At 53.8% G+C, this 19,107-nt stretch overlaps 6 protein-coding genes across 6 annotated transcripts; 2 read left to right on the plus strand and 4 right to left on the minus strand.

The window, feature by feature from the left end:
• Window positions 1–184: 184 nt before the first annotated feature.
• Window positions 185–1,519, minus strand: J4E87_009793 (uncharacterized protein; the record flags this gene model as incomplete). The annotated part of the gene is made up of 2 exons (XM_049381367.1): window positions 185–1,440; window positions 1,489–1,519. 2 exons carry the CDS (start codon window positions 1,517–1,519, stop codon window positions 185–187), a joined length of 1,287 nt encoding a protein of 428 aa, XP_049228861.1.
• A 4,066-nt stretch (window positions 1,520–5,585) lies between these two features.
• Window positions 5,586–6,731, minus strand: J4E87_009794 (uncharacterized protein; the record flags this gene model as incomplete). Its single annotated transcript, XM_049381368.1, has 1 exon — window positions 5,586–6,731. One exon carries the CDS (start codon window positions 6,729–6,731, stop codon window positions 5,586–5,588), a length of 1,146 nt encoding a protein of 381 aa, XP_049228862.1.
• A 4,414-nt stretch (window positions 6,732–11,145) lies between these two features.
• J4E87_009795 (uncharacterized protein) lies at window positions 11,146–12,252 on the plus strand (the record flags this gene model as incomplete). Its single annotated transcript, XM_049381369.1, has 3 exons — window positions 11,146–11,154; window positions 11,278–11,335; window positions 11,387–12,252. 3 exons carry the CDS (start codon window positions 11,146–11,148, stop codon window positions 12,250–12,252), a joined length of 933 nt encoding a protein of 310 aa, XP_049228863.1.
• A 2,049-nt stretch (window positions 12,253–14,301) lies between these two features.
• Window positions 14,302–15,947, plus strand: J4E87_009796 (uncharacterized protein; the record flags this gene model as incomplete). The annotated part of the gene is made up of 4 exons (XM_049381370.1): window positions 14,302–14,506; window positions 14,571–15,264; window positions 15,333–15,704; window positions 15,770–15,947. 4 exons carry the CDS (start codon window positions 14,302–14,304, stop codon window positions 15,945–15,947), a joined length of 1,449 nt encoding a protein of 482 aa, XP_049228864.1.
• A 284-nt stretch (window positions 15,948–16,231) lies between these two features.
• Window positions 16,232–17,089, minus strand: J4E87_009797 (uncharacterized protein; the record flags this gene model as incomplete). The annotated part of the gene is made up of 1 exon (XM_049381371.1): window positions 16,232–17,089. The coding sequence occupies one exon, from the start codon at window positions 17,087–17,089 to the stop codon at window positions 16,232–16,234; it is 858 nt and encodes a 285-aa protein (XP_049228865.1).
• Window positions 17,090–17,501: 412 nt separating this feature from the next.
• J4E87_009798 (uncharacterized protein) lies at window positions 17,502–18,453 on the minus strand (the record flags this gene model as incomplete). The annotated part of the gene is made up of 2 exons (XM_049381372.1): window positions 17,502–17,679; window positions 17,729–18,453. 2 exons carry the CDS (start codon window positions 18,451–18,453, stop codon window positions 17,502–17,504), a joined length of 903 nt encoding a protein of 300 aa, XP_049228866.1.
• Between the last annotated feature and the right edge of the window lie 654 nt (window positions 18,454–19,107).

Consider the following 19,107-nt stretch of genomic DNA (forward strand, 5'->3'; position numbering starts at 1 on the left):
TAGAACGCATGCGCGTGAGTGTGATTCATGTCTGAGACGGGGGTCGTGGCTCCAGGCCGGGGGTGTTGTTCGAGGAACTACCGTTGCGGTCGTCAGTCGGGTCTTCGTGCTAGCAGGTGACAAAAGCGTATGGCGGTAGCATGTCACTGCCACAGCCACTGCGGCAATGCGGTATTATCCCAGATCACCCCATCGAAACCCGATACTTGTCGTTCTCCTCAATCAGCTTCTCCAAGAACGCCGCCGCCTCAACAAGAACCTGACTCTTGCTCAGCCCGCCCCCTCTCACAGCAGGCACAACCTCATTCAAATCCTTGTACCCCTGCTTGATCAAATCCCGCCGCTTCTGCTCCGACAAAATATGATTATTCCGCTTCTGTTCCTCAGTAAGATTCTCGCGATGTGCCTTCTGAGCCGCAGTGGACGCCCTCTTCTTCTTGCTACTGTCCTCCACCGTCGACGCTTTCCGAGCTTTGCCATTGCGCGCGGCTTTCTTCGGTGTGTCTTTGCTATATCGCACCTGGCTCTTTTTCCGCTTCTTCGCCGGCCGGTCTTCGTCTTCGTCGTCGGATTCGGCGTCGTCGGATTGCGAGGCGGAGTCTCGTGGCCCGCGAGTGTAGGTGGTAGGGGTGCTTGGGCCTTGGATGCCGGCTACGGCTCGGAGGATGTGGTGCGAAGTCTCTTCAATGTCTTGTATTGATGCCCTGGCTGCGCTCTCTGCGTCCGGGTGGCCGTTGGGTATTGAGTAGCCGGATGGGCTGTTGAAGGAGTTGTCGGTGCCGAAAGTATACGACCTCTTCAAGTCGAGCTTCTGCAGCGGTGGGCCGAATTCGGAGTGGTGTTGTTGTGGCGCCTGGCTCGCTGCCCATTGTGAGGCATACTGTGTGTCGGTGGCCTGGACGTTGTGGTTCGGTACCAATGATCCCAAGCGTTCGTGTATAAGGCCGTGTTGGGGCATTGTCATGGGCAGCGTGTTGAAATTCAGATCGGGGGCCCTACTCGCGTCGAAGCCGTTTGAGGCGGTAGACAGCTCATGGAAGCTGTGCGAGCGGCCATTCGTGTATGAAGGCTGGGCCTGGTTGAAGAGAGCCGTGGCTGCCTGGAGCTCATCCTGGGTATTGCCTAGGAAGTCTGTGTGGAGCGACGAGGGGTAGTGCTGGTCTTGGTGGAAGTTGTTCTGCAGACGAGCCTGGTCTGGTATAGTGCTGGTCACGCGGTGGACCGTGGGCGGGGCTATGAAGTCTTCCCAGTTGTTGTAGTCGTGGGCGCTCGCCTTGGTGTCGAGGGCGGGTGGGAGGGCTTGCGCGTCGACGAGGTCAAAGGGATTGGTCGAGGAGAAGAAGTTGTCGAGCTGCTGGTTCTCCATGTCGCTGAGGATGGACTGGCCATTGTGGTCGTAGGTGGCGGGCGGGCCGTCGAAGAAGTCGTTGGTGAAGGTGTCTGCTCTGCGTCAGTGTGTAGTCTCTGCGCCGTGGTCGGCAAGCGTACAGCCAAACGGCGGCGGGTCCTTGTCGTTCATGGCGGGTCGTGGGAGGCGCCTGGCCGTAGCACCCGCGAGCCCCGCGAACGACTGATGCGACAACGTCTCCAGCTTGGTGGTGGGTGAGGCCGAGGGACAGACTACTGTCTACTCTCTGATGCCCTACCGGCTCGACCGGGCTAGACGAGACGCTGGTTTAGGCCGTCGAAGAGTCTCTACAGTGCTTGTGCGTGTGGAGGCGTCGAGACTGGCCGGGTTGGGAGGTGTTGAGAGAGTGCGCGCGATATGACGTGAGGAACGAGCATTCGCAACGGCGCTGGTTGCGCTGCCGGGATGGGGCGTCGGACAAGACAGTGCCGGTGAGCAGGCGCATCCCCAGCGGGCGGCGACAGTGAATGCGCGTGATATACTAGACAGTGAGAGACCCGGGTGTTGGATTGGATGTCAAGAATGCGTCTGGTTGCGCGTGAGAAGTTGGACCGCCATCACATGTGAAAGATGTCTTGCGCCCACCTGCTGAGCCCACTAGCGCCCACCACCTCGCTTGCTCCTTCCCTGCTCCCGGCCGCCAAGCTCTCCGAACCCTCAAAGGATGACATGCATCCACATCACATTACATCGACCTGGTTACTGTCATCACAGCATCGCTCAGGCACAGGAACTAGCTCCAACTATCCGCATGCCCTTCGTTGGCCTCCTACATGCATCAACGTCTCTCCTTCTGTCCAACACCTCAATCCTGCTCGGACAAACCTTCTCACCGCAACGAGCCGTCTCGCCGGGATCCGAGTGCGCCTAGAGATCAAGAAGGGAATCTCCTCCGCCATTTTCTTCAATGGCGCGCAACCGTGTCCCAGCACTCTTCTGCGGTCCGAAAACTGCAGTGGCGGCACACGACTGTCTTTTCGTTGGCCGACCCTACCGTAGCTCCCGTCCGATCACCTCTAGTTTGCGCATCCCAGGGGTCAATCTGGGGAAACGATGACTGTTGCTACGCTTTATTCCCTCTGATCGAGCACTCGATCTTGTCGACCATTCCACCCCCGGTTTGTTCCGCGACTGCTCCTCATTTCATTACACTGTAACCACTGTGTCGGTGCCTGCCTCGGCTGCCCACCAGCGATCTACAATGCTTGTGTCGAGCCCGAACCTCGTACGACACTACGATTTGTTAATTTCCAAGTACTAGATGTTCCCCATACTTTGTTACTCGCATTCGCTACTGCCTCCACTTTCTGAAGCACTACGGTTACGTTGACATGCTATTTCCTTCCACAGCAGGACCCCGCGTACTTACTACTTGCGACAGCAGTTCAGGTCCAACATCCTATATTGTTAGCACTTTCGCTGTTTAGCCAGTCATTCACACACGATCCAGCATCACCGTCTATTCAAGCATTCGATCAGTCAGTATGGTAATGCTACGCGTCGTGCGATGTACACTTGCCGCCCCGACATTCTCACCGAACAAATCAAATTTCCAAAGGGGCAACATCCGTCAAACAACTCTTACATATTACATATAATAGCCCTACAGCTATCTGCATCAACGCTTTCCCTTGCGTACCTCGACACATATTATTGCTGTGCCATGTAAGCTGGAATGCATGGACAAACCATCTACACAAACCCCATCTAACCCAATCGGGAAAGGGCGCAGATGGCCCGTAATCTACCAAGCCAACACCAAGATACTCAGCCATACTCCAAGATACTTGCGCAAAAGTAAGTTTGGGAACAAGACCGAGTCAACCGAGATGCGGTGTCATCGTATGCCCTCATTTCCCCTTTCATGAAGAGGAGGCCGCAGCATAAAACGATCTTGTGCTCAGAACACTTCTTCCATCTTCTTTCGTGAACTCCAATCTTTCTTGTTCAAATACCAAGGCAATGGATCTTTTTACCCTGATCATCATTCTCTTGGTGCTATTTACCATCCTACTATGTGTACTCTGGAGTCCAGCACGACTACAGCCATCACAAACACCACCGATGCCTCCGTCTGCAGCTCATGAAGAACCAAAAGCACGACCTGATGATATGGTCTAAACAACACATGTACATTCTACCAAAAAGCCAATCTACCACGTCATTCACTACCAGCCGAGATGACCCGCCCCTCGCCTCCCATAACCCACAAACCGGCCTGATACCAACAGAATCCTACGTTAACCCCCTTCGGGTCAAAGGCGCGAATACTCCATCCGTACGACGCAAGACCTCAATACCGAGTCTCTCGCGCAATGGACCCGTTACAGTCGACATATGACGAGGAACACTCGAGGCCTCAAACTGGTCAATTCAGAACGAGCCCATTTCGATACGGTTCATGCCGCGAGCAAATCAGAGCATACAAAAACGTCGGATCCGCTCCATCTTCTCGCTACATCCAAAACCATCCGTTCCCATACTCGAACCACGTCATGGATCCGCCCACTGTCATCCTCATCACTATCCTAGTTCTATTCACTTTAGCGCTTTGCCTCCTCTGGACACCACCTGCTCGACCACTTCCACCACTACCAACGATCTCGATACACGGCCCACAGGACAGCAGCTTCGCGAGCGCAAAGTTTCCGGCTATGAGGTACTACGAAATTTCTGCGACAGAATAGGTTTGGCTTACGTGCTTCATCAGTCGTGAGCGGGATGGTCAGGTGTAGAGGATGCTTGGCCTGTGGGGGGCATTACTGTCTCGACTAGACCAGACGGATACGTGGCAGACGGTGGACGCTGGTACCCCTTCCAAAGTAGTAGACGATATGGTTCTGTCGACGGAATTAGTACGATAGGATCTTTTCAATCGCCGCCGCGATGTCAGGGGGGTTGGGTTTAGAGTGAGGGCAGGAAGATGGCGACTGGAGATGGGGATGGATAGAGGAATGGAGGAAGGTTTTTGTTATCTGCAGAGAGAGAGAGATATTCAATTAAATAGAGAGGAGAAAGATGAGAGGGCGGAGGGTTATGAGTAGTTGTTACATTGGAAGGTGGGGCGGAGGGAAGATGTTGATCTTTTAACAACAAACAGCAACCCCTCCGTCTCTCATACAAAAGCCCATCTATCATTCCCCCCTTATCCACACCCCCTCCCTATCCGCACCCCATCCACACCCCCTCCCTATCCGCACCCCATCCACACCCCATCCCATCCCTTGCCTCCCCATCCCATCCCTTGCCTGCCCATCTCTCCCACTCCACCCACCCATCTCGCCCCCCACAACCCCCTCACAATCTTCTCATAGTGCGGGAGACAACGTGTATAATCGCTCCAACTCCTGGTTACCAGCAGAAAAACTTCTAGTGCCGAGACGATACGAGGTGTTATACACGTTGTCATCCACACTATGAGAAGACTGTGCGGGGGGAGATGGTAGGTGCTAGGTGCTTGACACTGAGTATTCGTAAATTTGGAGGGGGAGAGGGACGGAGGGAAGGTAAACTGGATACTATGCGGTAGACAGCGCGTGTCATGCCTGATGAAGACCTCGAGAACACAAACTTCCACCTCCGCCCCTCCTCCACCCCGCCGCCTCCCCTCCGCCTCCCCCACCCACCCGAGGTGAATAGGCCCCGCGCCGGGCTTGCTGTTCCTGGTATATGTGTCGGGGGTTCCGAGGTAAGTAAATAGGTAGATAGGTAGGTAGGTAGCAAGACCGATTACATGCTGCTGCCTCGGCCACGGTCGAAGTCGTCGGGTAAACGCTTGTGTCTCGTGACGAGCCCTCTTTTAAAAGCCTGAGCTGGTGCTGTATCATTGCTGACGCGGAATGAATTTCAGCGTCGCCAACGATACAGCACCAGCCGAGGTTCTTAGAAGAGGGCCCGACGATGGCATGTGCTCTGCGCGGGCAGGCTTGCATGTTGTAATGCACCAAGCATGTGTTATCCGCGGTCGGTGGCAGGGTGTTGGATGACCGCCGTAGAATCGGAGGTAATGCGACCTATATCTCATGGGGCTTGGAGGCGTTATGGCGTGGCGATGTCCTTCTTCTTCCTCGGTAGTTGTAACTGGGACAATCGACAGGCCTCGGGGAAATGTTCCCGTAACTGATGTCGACATGCTCGTTAAAAACCAGGTATTCCGTTTCGCAAACCTCCTGATCTTTCATCCAAACGGCGCCAGTAGAAGCGTAGCTCCAAGCCCCAACGCAACAACCATAATCCCCACTCCTCTAGCATTCACCACCGCACCCTTCGAAGGCAACGGCGCACCCTTGAGTTCCATATCCGTCGGCCTAGCCACCACATCCACAGCATCAAAATACGCATACTTGACCCTCTCGCCATCCTGCAAATTCTCATTCGTAAGCACACTCGCCTCATTCGGGAAATCCATAATCGGTACCGCAGGATAGAAACCCTTGTTCTGAATGATATACTGCGCCAGCGCATACAACGCATAGTTCTCCGCATTGTTGGCAGCGTCGTACGACATTTGCGTGGAGAGGACGGCGAGGAGCTTGGAGCGCGTGGCGCCGTAAGCGTATTTGAGAGTTTGGAAATCGGTGGGTGTTTCGGGTTGTTCGTTGAGGACGCCGGCGAGGACCGAGGTGTTCATTGCGCCTTCAGAGACGGAGATGAGCCACTCGGATGTGGAGTTCGGGGGCGCAGGCATGGGGCGTTGGACGACGGCTGTGCCGATGGAGGCAAAGTGCATCACCATGCGTGCCCAGAGGGAGGCGCGGTTGTAGTATTCCATCAGCCGGTCTTTCTCCATTTGGTTGTCGGCTTTCTTATTAATACGATTATTGAGCGAGTCCATGCGGAAGTAGTCGGAGCAGAAGACGATGTGCGGTTCGTTGCCGATGTTGTAGGCGGCGTGGTCACCTTCGCGCTTGTTGCCTTTGTCGCAGAGGTCCATGGGGTCGTCGCAGCGGATGTGGATGTCGGAGTTTACGGCGCCGGTTCCTCCTTCCAGGACGCCGAAGTTGGCAGCGCGCTGCAGGTTCGTGGCTATCATGTCGGTGTAGTTGGCGTTTATCGAGGGGCCGAAGAACTCTCGTGCGGGTTGGGACGTCAGGTCGAAGGGCGTTGCGGCGGCGAAGAGAATCGTCATCTCGGAGAAGCCATCGCGGATGTCTTCGATCTCGGAGAAGTCGCAGCCCTCGCCACCCGTGAGAGCTGTCGCGTAGGTAGGCCTGCCCGCGCCTTTGTCGTCGCCGATAACGCCATCGGGGGCAGCGTATGCGCGTGCTACGAGGCCAGCGAGGAGTACGGGAGGGAGGTGCAAGAGCGAGTGGAGCGTCAGCATGTCGACGAAGCTGCCGGTGACAGCTCGGTCGATCGAAATGTTAACGCGAGATGTTGGGAATTGCGGGCATGGAGGTTGTGCCGATCCTGTTCAAACACGAGGCAATGATGTACCGTTGCAGTGAACCGCGTTCGTCGCGCGGGAACAGGGCGGAACTGGGAGTGCAGGCTTCAAGGATGCCGTTAGCAGAGGGCATGAGGTTCGGATGGAAAAAGTAAAGCGCATGAAGGGGCGCCGTACCCGTGCAGCCATGCGAGGCTGATCCCCAGTTTTCTGACTCTCAGACGCGGTCAGACGCTTAGACACGATACTCTGAGACAGTAGTCTTCGCATGCGGCCGAACTCTGATGTTGGCATAGAGGTGGAAGTAATAAACATGGCGGTTCACAGTCTCTCCCATCGAGACTTCTCATTTGAATCGCATCTTCATGAGCATCCATATCGTGGAATGCGCTCTTTGTGCAAGCGGGAGGTGGTGTCGCAAGTCGCTGGATGAGGCAAGTATCGGCTCGCATTCGAAACGCGAAGCTGGCGCCAAGACCACGCCGTCACCACTCCGCTATGCATCGTCGAGATATGAGACCAACGAGATACTACTGTTTGAACCGAGGTAGACTGCATCTGATTGCGACCACATCTCAATTAGAGTGTTAGCGGTTGCGCAACTCGAAGACAGTCGCGTCCAGGTGCAAGACAACCTTTGGAGCTAGAGCCATGAGTCAATGTGCTCGGCACTATCCGCTTCATTCTGGTGTGTGGCATGCATGATAGACGATGACGAAGACATGTGATCCGTCGTCTCTTCTTGATTTGATGGAGGGTAGTTCTGTTTCGTTTGGCATACGTACTTCCGCTGTATTCGATATAGCCACAAAGTGCGAACTCCCCACGGGGATGATCTCATCATCACATGCCCTGGACTGCACTCCAACAAACGGCAGATAGACATGCAGTAGCCTGAACACAACGAGCCATCATGACCATTAGCCGCCCACGAGCAAGATACGGCACACCGACAGTTCGCCATACTTCACGAACCCGTTCAGTGCCAAACAAGCGGTCGGCAGAAGCGTGGGGAGGGTGTTCGCTGGACGGGCACCGCCCCGCTTCTGTTGGCAGCCGTCCATATGCACCTTACCGCTCCAATCAATCCACCTCCTCAACGGCACAGCGGGTCGTCGAGTATCGGCGTGGCGCAACAGCGGATAGTCTGGCGAGTAGTTCAGACCTTGATGTATGAAGTGGTGCGTAAAGAGGGTGGGCAGCGGGGTCAAGTCCGGTATCTCGTCACTACCGCAGAGCCGCAAGTCTGCAAGTATTTGTGCTGCGCTTAGCTCCCCAGATAGACCCCTTCGCTTGAGATACAAGGACGCCATTTCATAGTGACTGAACAAGTCAGTTCAAAGTCTTGACATTAAACGGATTAACCCCACAGACAGACAGCGGGAGTCGACACGCTAAGCCCTACCCTTCCTGCTAGCATCGCCAACACTCCACCATGCTGGGCGAAGATACGACGCCCTCGCGACCACCCAGTGAGTTCTGATTCGCTTGCATGCAATGCCGTCGTTCGCAAGGCTGTCTTCAGCCTTCTCTCCAATGAATCTGCGTACGAGGCTGAGGCTGATCCCCCGTGCGCCACAGCAGCCCACCCCGCCAGTCCCACGGCGAGCATGTCGCTGGCCGCCGCCCTCAGACACGACAATAATAATCGCGTCTTGACCCGCCCGTTCGACGACTGGGTCCAACAGCCCGACGTTTCCGCGCGACTCGTTCTTTTCGACGACGAGTACCTGCAAGGGCTCCCACAGACAGACACTGACCATCTGCTGCGTGGGACCGGGAGCACGATTAAGAGCGGGTCGTTATCGTCGATGGCTCCTGGGGCTCTCCTCCACCAGCACAACCCAACCCACAATCCTCCTTCCCTGCGCTCCTGTATCACCGACATCACCGACGCCACGCCCACCGAAACAAGCATAAGCACTGGCCTCGTCAGCCAACTCTCTGGCGTCCCGCTGCTCGAAGACAACAACGGCGTGTTGGAGATACCCCCCGCACACTTCCGCTCCCCCGTCTACGAATGCGCCTTCTGGTTCTTGAACTGCAACTACGTCTCGCAGAGCAAAGACGAGTGGGAAACACACTGCCACGCACACTTCCGCGGCGAGGAACCACCGCTGACGGCCCAATGCCCGCTGTGCGACTGGGAAGTGACGTGTGATCAGGGGAGGCAGGCATGGAAAATGCGTATGGAGCATTTGGCGTACGAACACACGATGCGGGGGCAGACGTTGCGGACGTCGCGACCAGATTTCCGGCTGTTTGAATACTTGTGGCAGAGGAGGTTGATCGATAGTGAAGACCTGAAGGAGTTGAAGGGTGGGAACCACAATTTGACACACCCGCCGGGGAATTTCGTTGAGATGAATGGGAGTAGGCGTGAGAGAGATGGCAGGAGGCATCGCGCACAGCATGCGAGAGTGCCGAGGCCACCTGAACCGCGGAGGTACTGACGGTGGCGAAGGATGTTTGATGGGCTTCACGCCATGTCTTGCCACCACCTCTTTCTCTTCCCAATCTCTCTTCTCTTCTCATACCTCTTCCTTTCCACTTGATATCTGTCCGCAGAATGGCATACCCAGGACACAAAAGCATAGCTCAGGCGTTACGGAGTACCCCCCATCTTTTTATCCCTTCTCCATCTCTTTCTCTCGGACTGTTCGGAAGCCAGCCGCGCAGGCAATGAGCTATCAGCTCCATATACGCAAAACTGCAAAACATACGTAGCTAGTTCCTTCTCCGTTGCTCACGGCGCAATCCAACTATATACCCTCCTCTCTAGCCTTCCCACCATCCCAACTGAGCCCTCAATGCATCCGCCTCGAGTAGCTCCCGCACCCAACGACCGATTTGCTGAATGTGATTCGTCATATCTAAAGGACCCTGACCCCATAGCTTTGAAATGTCATCTTCAGCCGCACGAAAATGGCTCAGATCCAGAAGCGGAGGTCCGCCGTTGCGCGTCTGCCTAATTTCGCGTGTCGTGGTACTATGCGGACTAGTGCGGTTGCCGGATGGGGGAAGGACTAGCCGTGGATGTTGGTACCTTTGAACGCACCTGGGCAAGAATTACGCACTGTATTTATGAGATAATGTGCTTCAAGAAGATCCGACATTGTACTTTGGAATGTGAGCAAGGCTGGTAGAGTTGAGCGAGTACAACTTGTAGTGGCCAAGATGTTACATGTAAATTCTACATCTACCAGACGACTATCCTACGCCCTAGTAATCCCATAAACAACACCCTTGTTGCTGGTCTTTTGTTATCTTTCTTAATTTAACTAGGCCTGGCGAAACTCTTATTTACATCTTCGCTTTACGACTCCATGCTCTAGTTTTTGTGTACCTTCCTAAGCCTTCCGGTTCGCGCTGGATATAGGATGAGTGCACTCTGCGGAGAGCGAGGAAGGTAGAGCAGACATGTAGCTATCATGTTGCTGTTATATAGCGGTGTGGCGTAATTTGTAAGTTGGGTTCAGATAACGCTGTTCTAGGGATGAAGTTTCGCGATGGCTATCTCGGTATTGAGGTCTAAAGCGAGAACAAGGCTGTAGGAAGGGGCGTGTGTAGATGATTATGGATATGGAAGAGATTGGAGAACGATAGATAAGACTTTGCTCCCGAGGGCTTTATTTTGCAATTTGTGTTGACTTATTGTCTTCGCCTTACTAGCCTTCCCATCTAACACTCCCTTCTAACGCTTTTCAACCCGTTCTTCTTCTTGTTTGATCGAATACTGCTTCTTCGTAAACAACACCCTTGCTTTGCTTCTACTTGTTTATCTATCCCATCTCTAGTCGCTACTATTCTGCCCTCCCGCACCTAGCCTCCCTGTTCTCGAAGAAAGACACAACCGCCGCGGAATGGCTCTGTATAGATTCGGAGGTATGATCGACCTTTGTGTGGACATCGAAGCTTGTTTGACCGTTTTGATGTGATTCGTTGTTGATGCCTGGGTGGCTTGCAGCTGTCAGCCTTGCTTGCTTCTTCCCTTTGCAAACACCAGATGAATGAATGACGATGATCGAGAATGCTGACGACGAGATTGAGGTACAGCAAAATAGCAGTGGCGATTGCAGGTCAATCTGGGGCCTCTCGTACTTAATGCGCGGAGACGGAAGTTAATGCTTAAGTGAGTCGGCGCAATGTTAGGGCGCGGTTGCAAGCAGTGGCGCTTCGCTAGCAGCAACGGCCGTAGTTACGGCCCCCGATGACGTTGAAGCCACATCCATCGCATTGCGACCCAGAACGCTGCCAACATCATGCCGATCATCCTTCGCACATCTCACATAAGGCCAATCATTACAGATATAGAGGCGCAAGAGATGGAGTATATAGATAGCAGGCTGCCATGGATATCGTTCGGCATCTCAAGCCTGCCAACAACTCTGCAACCACCTCCCATCAAGTCGAACAAACCTTGGAACTTACTACCCTGCAAGACACCTGAACAGATCGTCTCGACACAATGTCCAACCTCAAGTTCAACCCCGCGTCCGATATTCCAGACCAGTCTGGCCGAGTATTCTTGATCACCGGTGGTATGTGGCGTCCTTTACGTCCTCTGGCAGCCCATTCACTAACCTTCACAGGCACCACCGGTCTTGGAGCATCATCGATCTCTTTCCTCGCATCTCACAACCCTGCCCACATCTACTTCAGCGGTCGCAACAAAGCTCGCGCCAATGAACTCATCTCCAAAATCGCAAAAGCCTCACCCTCCACCAAAGTGACCTTCATCGAGTGCGACCTCGCAAGTCTCGCATCCGTCCAATCTGCCGCCAAACAATTCTTATCGTCAGCCGATCGCCTCGACGTCCTCATGTGCAACGCAGGTATCATGGCCGTACCTAACGACGTAAGCAAAGATGGCTACGAAATCCAATTCGCAACAAACCACCTCGGCCACGCGCTACTCATGAAGCTGCTCTTACCTGTCATGCTCGACACCGCATCGCAACCAAACGCCGACGTCCGCATCGTCAACCTCTCATCCGTAGCTTACAAACAAAACGTACCTTCGACCGGCATCGAGTTCTCAAAGCTCAAGACCAAAGGCGCAAACTACGGCTCCTTCTTCAGCTTCAACAAATGGGCCTGCTACGGCCAGTCGAAGCTAGCCAATTTGCTTTACGCTACTGAGTTGGCTGCTCATCACCCGAGTATCACGTCTGTGGCGGTGCATCCTGGCTTTATCAAGACGGACCTTTTCGCGAGCACGAACTTTATGGATCGTCAGGTTGTGAATATTATCTCCGGCGGGAATTGGCTTGATACGGAACAGGGGGCGTATAACCAGACTTGGGCGGCTACTACCAACAAGGAGAACTTGGTCAATGGAGCTTATTATGAGCCGGTGGGTGTGAAGACGACGCCGAGTACGAAGCTGGGGCGGGATCGGGCGTTGGCGAAGGAGTTGTGGGAGTGGACTGAGAAGGAGTTGAAGGCGTGGGTGTGAGACCTGGAGATCTCGGTCAGCGTTTTGATTTGCGAGTTTTGAATAGATCGTATCCGTAGATATGCTTGTTGTACTTTTGAAATTTCTCGTACTTGGACTTTCTTCATTGGTAGCACAGCCCATAAATGCGCAGCAGGCGGCCTTAACGTTCAGAAGGTCCCCGCTTGTTGTCAGTAGGCGCACAATACCTCGGTTGGGCACCTGACAGCAGTGTACGGATACTTTTCCGTGAGTAACGTTATAAGTAGTGGTGTACTCGCCGTCGTGGTGGTCGTTATCGCGGCAAGCAACACTTGGACGTCCACCTTTGGTCGCTGCTTCCAGACGACCTCGTGGTAGCAGTGATCGACAACGCACCAGAAGGTTTCCAAAGTGCTGGTAAACCGTTCCGCTCCACAACCCCATGGGGTAGTGGACGTTTTCGCGATCCGTTGGCCACCTCCCTTCGCTATCGCACCCGCCCACCAGGTGAACACGGCCGTGAAGCACGAGGACGACCCGACAAATTCTCTTGAGCACATGGCCTAAACGATCTCCACTGTGATCCTTCCATGGCACAGGCTCGGATGAGGCACCGCTGCATACCAGCCGCACCGCTTAGACGGCAACTAGCCATTTACCAAGAACCATCAATGCGGCGTCTCATTGTTTAGCATCACCAAGTACCGATAGACGAACCCGGTTTGCCCCGTGGAGAAACCAAGCAAAGTTGTGGGATATTCCTTTGTTGGATGATGGCCAAGACGATGAAGGCCCGGCGGACTGACTTGGCTCCGCGTTGATTGGCCGAATCCACAGCGGAAAGACTTTTAGCTCCTTCTCCTCAGCAGCGGCCTCGAGACGAAACCTCAGGCTAAACCGCAAACCAATCCCACCGCGGACTTGTGTCATCCGTAAATCTGGTGGGACCCATAAACCACGCACCGAAAGACCGCGTCTAACACCCCATCCGTGCGACAAGCGTGCACGCCATCTAGTTTCCCCGCAATGCAGCGCATGCTCAAGATCTTGGACCTGTCTCGGCCCCCTTGGCCTAGGCCCATGTGCGACGTTGGCCTCGACTGACAAGCTATGAAAACACTTGACCTCGCGCGACATGGCGCAACACCAAGATTTCGGTGGCTTGCCAATGTGCCTTTTCTCTGCGACAAGACCACGAAGACTCCAGGGTCGGGGCTGGGCTCCTCACCGGAACCAGTCACGAGTAGTGAGCTCGGAGTATCAATGCGACGTTCATGTCAGGAAAGAGCCTTGGTATTTTGCGGGTTACCTTCCCGGGACGAGTGACCGTATTTCGTATCCTCATTGCGACGTCAGCCAGGATGGACTGGGGAGGAGGAAGAGCAAGGGATGGCATGATGGGAGCTGTCAACTCTATGCCAGAGTGCTACGTCCCTCGTTGAAGGTCGTACCAACACTACGTGAGCGCTTACTCCCCGCTGAACAGCAAAGTTCACGATGCAGGCACAACTAGACCGAACACGAGACCACCGACCACCGGCTCCGACGTACCTGTCCTTGCCAAAAAACCACCGGAGGCGGCAAAGCCAACCTGGCACTAAGCACGCCCAGCACCTAGGGTATGCCCTCCGAGCTTGTGTGCCGCACGTTTGCATGTTCGCGATTCGGCAGAACGCACAATGATAGTCAGGCTCCAAGACCAAGCAAGCGGGCAGACTTGCCTTCGGGGACCCCGCGACCCCATTCCCCCAGCGCCATTCAGCCTCAAGTGTGTCCAAGGCGGCCGAGGGAAGCGCGCTTACCGTGTCTTGGAACGCATGCATGCGCGGAAGTACCTAGACAATTGTCGTGTGATTTCGGAACATCGCTTGTAGAGAAGGATCTGGGGCGAAGTATGGGATCCACCGCACTTGTGCGACGCTGAGGGCGGGGATGGAGGTGTATAAGAGTGCTACTCCACGTCCCCCGGATTGTTGATTTCCCCAGATCAACCAGCTCAGGCTTCGGTGATCCAACGGGCGTCTTACCCACACCCTCTACACCTCATACTCTTATCTTTTCAGAGAGGTTCTTTGAACACCACCCATCATGTCTGAGAAGAAGAACGATGTCGTCATGCTCGAGCAGACGATGACTCGGGATGAAGAGCTCATGAAGCCTGTGCCCATTGTCGGCAAGGTGGATTACTCTGGTGCTTACGAGAAGACTGATCCCCGAGAGATTGCGCTTGTCAAGAAGCTCGACCGATGGATTATGCCCATGTTGTGGAGCATGTACTGGCTCAATTACCTTGGTATGTCACTCCTCTCTCACAGTGATCTTTTTGGAAGCACTTACTTACACATCGCTCTGTCTAGACCGCAATGCCATTGCACTGGCCCGCCTCGACGACCTCGAAGAGGATCTCAACCTCACCAGCGAACAGTACCAAACCTGCGTGTCCATTCTCTTCGTCGGCTACCTCCTCGGCCAAATCCCCAGCAACATGTTCCTCAACCGAACCCGCCCATCGCGCTACATGGGCTGCTGCATGATGCTCTGGGCCGTCGTCTCCGCCCTAACAGCCCTCTCCAAAGATTTCACCGGCCTCCTCCTAACCCGCTTCTTCCTCGGTGTAACAGAAGCCCCCTACTACCCCGGTGCTGTCTACCTGCTCTCCATGTTCTACACCCGCAAGGAAGTCGCCACCCGCATTGCCATCCTCTACACCGGAAACATCCTCGCGACCGCCTTCGCCGGCCTCATCGCCGCTGGCATCTTCCACGGCCTCGGCGACGTCGCTGGCATCACGGGATGGCGTTGGCTGTTCATTCTCCAGGGTGCTGTCACATTTGTCATCGCCGTTGTTGGGTTTTTCTTGCTCCCTGACTTCACTCACAACACATGGTGGCTCACACAAGAAGAGCGCGACCTAGCCACCAACCGCATGGCCCTCGACACCGTCGGCAACAAAGGCGAGACATCCGTCTGGGCTGGTTTCCGCCAAGCGGGCAAGGACCCCATGGTCTGGATCTTCGCTTTCATGGCTCACATGCATCTTGCCGCCAACGGGTTAGTAAATATCCATGTAACGAACTGTATGTGGAGACAAAATACTGACTTGATACACTCATCTTTAGGTTCAAGAACTTCTTCCCTACCGTTGTCCAGACGCTTGGGTTTAGCAAGACTATCACCTTGGTTTTGACCTGCCCGCCTTACCTCATTGCTGGTGTCGTCACGATTGCTGTCTCGTGGTCTTCTGGAAAGTTCAACGAGCGCACTTGGCATATTACTATTTCCAAAGCCGTTGCTACCTTTGGCTTTGGACTGGCTTGTGCTGAGATTGGTACTGCGGGTCGTTACGTCGCTATGATCATCTTCACCATTGGCACTTATGGTGTTAATTCGCTCATCCTGGGTTGGTGTGGATCGACATGCGGTCAGACGCCTGAGAAGAAGGCTGTTGCTATCGGTATCGTGACGACGGTTATGAACGCTTCGTTTATCTGGTAAGTTTCCCTTCACCCTCAATCCTTCGACATTACGGGGAATCAGTTGCTAACATGGATACCAGGACACCATACCTATGGCCCAAGTCCGACGAGCCTCGCTACATCATCGCGCTCAGCTCCTCTGCTGCGTTCTCCGTTATGACTGCGCTGTTGGCGTGGGTGGCGAAGATTCTCTTTACCCGCAAGAACAAGAAGCTCAGGGAGCAGGATAGCGAGAACATGACCTTCTACGTGTACTAGATGTTTGTACGAGGCTGCGATACGCACAGTGCGCGATGGCTGGGCAGTGGAATCGGCTGGCAAGAGCTGGCGCAGATTAAATGGAAGATGGTACATTACGAGCCGAGAGCTCGATGAAGTTGCATATACGAATGATGAATTTTTCGATCTTGAAGACTAGCTCTCTGCATCGACATGCTTGCGCATTGTGATTCCCATTCTGCGAAGACTAACACATGATCTGGCGATGCAGCCTACAACCCTCCTCCCCAGCTTCCAAGATACGAATCCGTCACTACCACACGCTAACCCCACATCCATACTATAGAAGGATCGAATTCCCAATAGTACTTGAACCCTTTCTTCTTCTCCAACATCGCCTTCCCACGAGCGATCAACGCCGTCTCATCGCGCTGGGAAATACCAGCCTGAATGGCTAGTTTCCTGCAAGCCAGACGCACCACTTCGTTATAGTCGTATAAGCGCATTCGCGCGCGACTGGGGTCTGTTGGATTAGGTCTCGACTCGAATGCAAGACATTCAAGGTCGTTCTTGTTCAAGCAGAAGTACTTCTCGGATTTGGATACATTGATACACGTTGTCTGGGATGCGTTCAGCGTTTCGGGATTTCGCCGTTTGTTACGATAGATCCAGTTCTTCCAATTCCGCTTCCTCTGCGTAGGCGTATCCCTTGGCTCCAGGTATGCTGCTCTTAACGCCGCTTCATGGTGAGCTTGTTCTCTAGCTCTTTTCGCGGCGGCCTCGCGTTCTGCGGGGGTCGGAGTGGGCGTTTTGGGTTCTGTTTTGACTGGTATACTGGCGGTTTCGACATCCTTCTTCGATGACACGGGGGTTGTGGGCGGCTTGGGTGCTATCTTGACAGGTACAACGGCAGCACTGACTTTCTTGCGCGATGGAACGGGGCTGGTCGGCTCATCGTCGCTATCGTCCGGTGTGGTCGGTCGTTTGCGTTTCGATGCCTTCGCTACTGAAGGTGAAGCTTCTACCTCGCTTTTCAAGGACAAAGGCTCGGATTTGATATTGATGGCCGAGGAAGGTGGGGTGAGCAGCTGGGGTGCCAGGGTAGGCGAGTCCGGTTCCTCCTTGACGAGGGGTTGTGACGTTGCGTTCACCATTTTAGAATCGCGGCGTTGGAGTGGCATATTGAGTGGATGGGAAAGAGCGTTACTTAAGGAAGTAGGGGTAAGACACTCGCACGACGTCTTTGGCAGAAATATAAGACATATAAGACAATGCGACAGAGGTACTTTGGGAATAAAGACGTTGGAACAACTGTGCCTCTTAATGAAACGGCCTTCCGAACAAGGTCTAGATTTGCTGCACAATGAGGGGTAAAGTACCAAACGGTTATCTTGGATGCCATGTCAAAACGCATTGAGATATTGGTAGACTACCACAATCAGAATAGTTGAGATCCTTTGGCATCATGGTGCACTAGTACGACACGAGTCTGGTAGCCTTGCCGTCAACGCTCCGGTAAGACACTTATTCACCAAAACAGGATTGCTGCACAAAATCTAGGAACCAAAACGGAGATTCTAGATGTATGATAATCTAGTAACCACTCCAGTTATGCTGAAAATTCGGATCATCCCCATACTTCTCGCACATTAACCTATCCTCCTCATCCTCGCGCATCCGCCTGAGTTCGTCTTGTCGCATCGATTCTTTGTAGCGTGCAATCTCCGCCCCGGACCTTCCCCCTTTGGCGTACAAGAGGTTGTCGTAATTACTAGAGAGTGTTAGCATCATCGCAGTCGCTGTGTGCATTGGTCACTTACCCTCTGGCGTGTTTATCCGCAAACAGCTTCTTCCCTTTGGCAAGGAACTCTTGTTCGTTATCCTGTGGGATACCAGCGAGCATGGCTTCTTTCCGGAAGGCTAGTTTCCCACAATCGTCCCATCGGTAGTCCTTCTGAGGCATCTGGTTGAATGCGTTCACAGAGGGGCGATGTGGGATGCACTTGAGCTCATCTGGCTTCAGGTCGAAGAATGCCTTCGCGTTCTTGACGTTTACATTATTTCCTAGCTCCCCAGAAGTAAGTGTCTCATCGGTCTGGTTCTTGGATACCCAATCTTTCCAGTCCTTCTTCCATTGCGCGACCAGCTTCTTCTTCTCTTTCTCGGCTTTCTTCGCTTCGGCAGCTTCTTTTCTCTTCGCAGCGTTTGCGGCTTTGACTGCAGCTTCTTCGGCTTTCTTCTTGGCGGACTCAAGCTTCTTTGCAAGCGCTTCTTCGGACTGTGCTGCTTTCTTGGGTGTTCTCGGTTCACGGGAGGTTTGACCTTTCCTCGCTACCTTTGCGGGCGTCTTCGTTTCGGCATCTTCGTCGTCCTGTGCCGGTCGCTTGAGGTTGGGCGTTTGCGCTTGTTCAGCTGGCTTCAGCGGCTTGACCGACGTCTCTTCGATACCCGTTACTTTGGGCCCGTGCTCATCGGAGTCTGGAGGGGGAGTTTGGAGTTGCTGGCGGCTCTCTGTTGATGATGCCATCGCTGCATCGGAGTTCATGATGTCATTCAAGAGGGTTGAGTGCGAAGCTTGGAATAAACAGAAGGGTCGATGGCGTCAGATTGCTCAGGACACGGCTGACATTGGGAATTTGGGAACCAAAGATTACAGGAACCAGATGTGACACTCCAGAGCATATATACCACGCACTGCGTTCCGATCAAGAGACTCTGCAGCTGTGTCAACCTTATCGCATGGGGCTACAGGTGGGGTGGTGCCCGTGCCGGAGCCGTTTCCGTGGCTACGTCACCCCCACCTCATTACCCCTGATGTCCCCACCATGTACCCTTCTCGTCACCAACCCTGGAACCGCTGGCACCTATCTCGCTGATCTGAAACACGACATATGTGATTGTACTCGCATCTAAGATTTGAGCACCTCCAAAGCCTTCAGCGGATTAAGATATTGCCAGCACTACCTAGGTATGCTAGCTAGTGCAAAGATGTTGTCACACGGCTTTATCTGGGTATATCCCTTTTCCCGCCGATCTTGCACCGACGTCAGCGCAGCAAAATATGCTTGATCCCGTTATGAGTTCCAGTATGGAGATTCTGTTGCGACGAAAAGAGCAGATGCGATTGAACAACTCACTTCCGCCCATAGTTTCAGCAGCAAAGCGATGAATTTCAGGTATCAGCGTCAAATCGATGAAA

Source organism: Alternaria ethzedia, assembly GCF_023757985.1.
Source record: "Alternaria ethzedia strain BMP 0044 chromosome Unknown scaffold_39, whole genome shotgun sequence".
NCBI lineage: Eukaryota > Fungi > Ascomycota > Dothideomycetes > Pleosporales > Pleosporaceae > Alternaria > Alternaria ethzedia.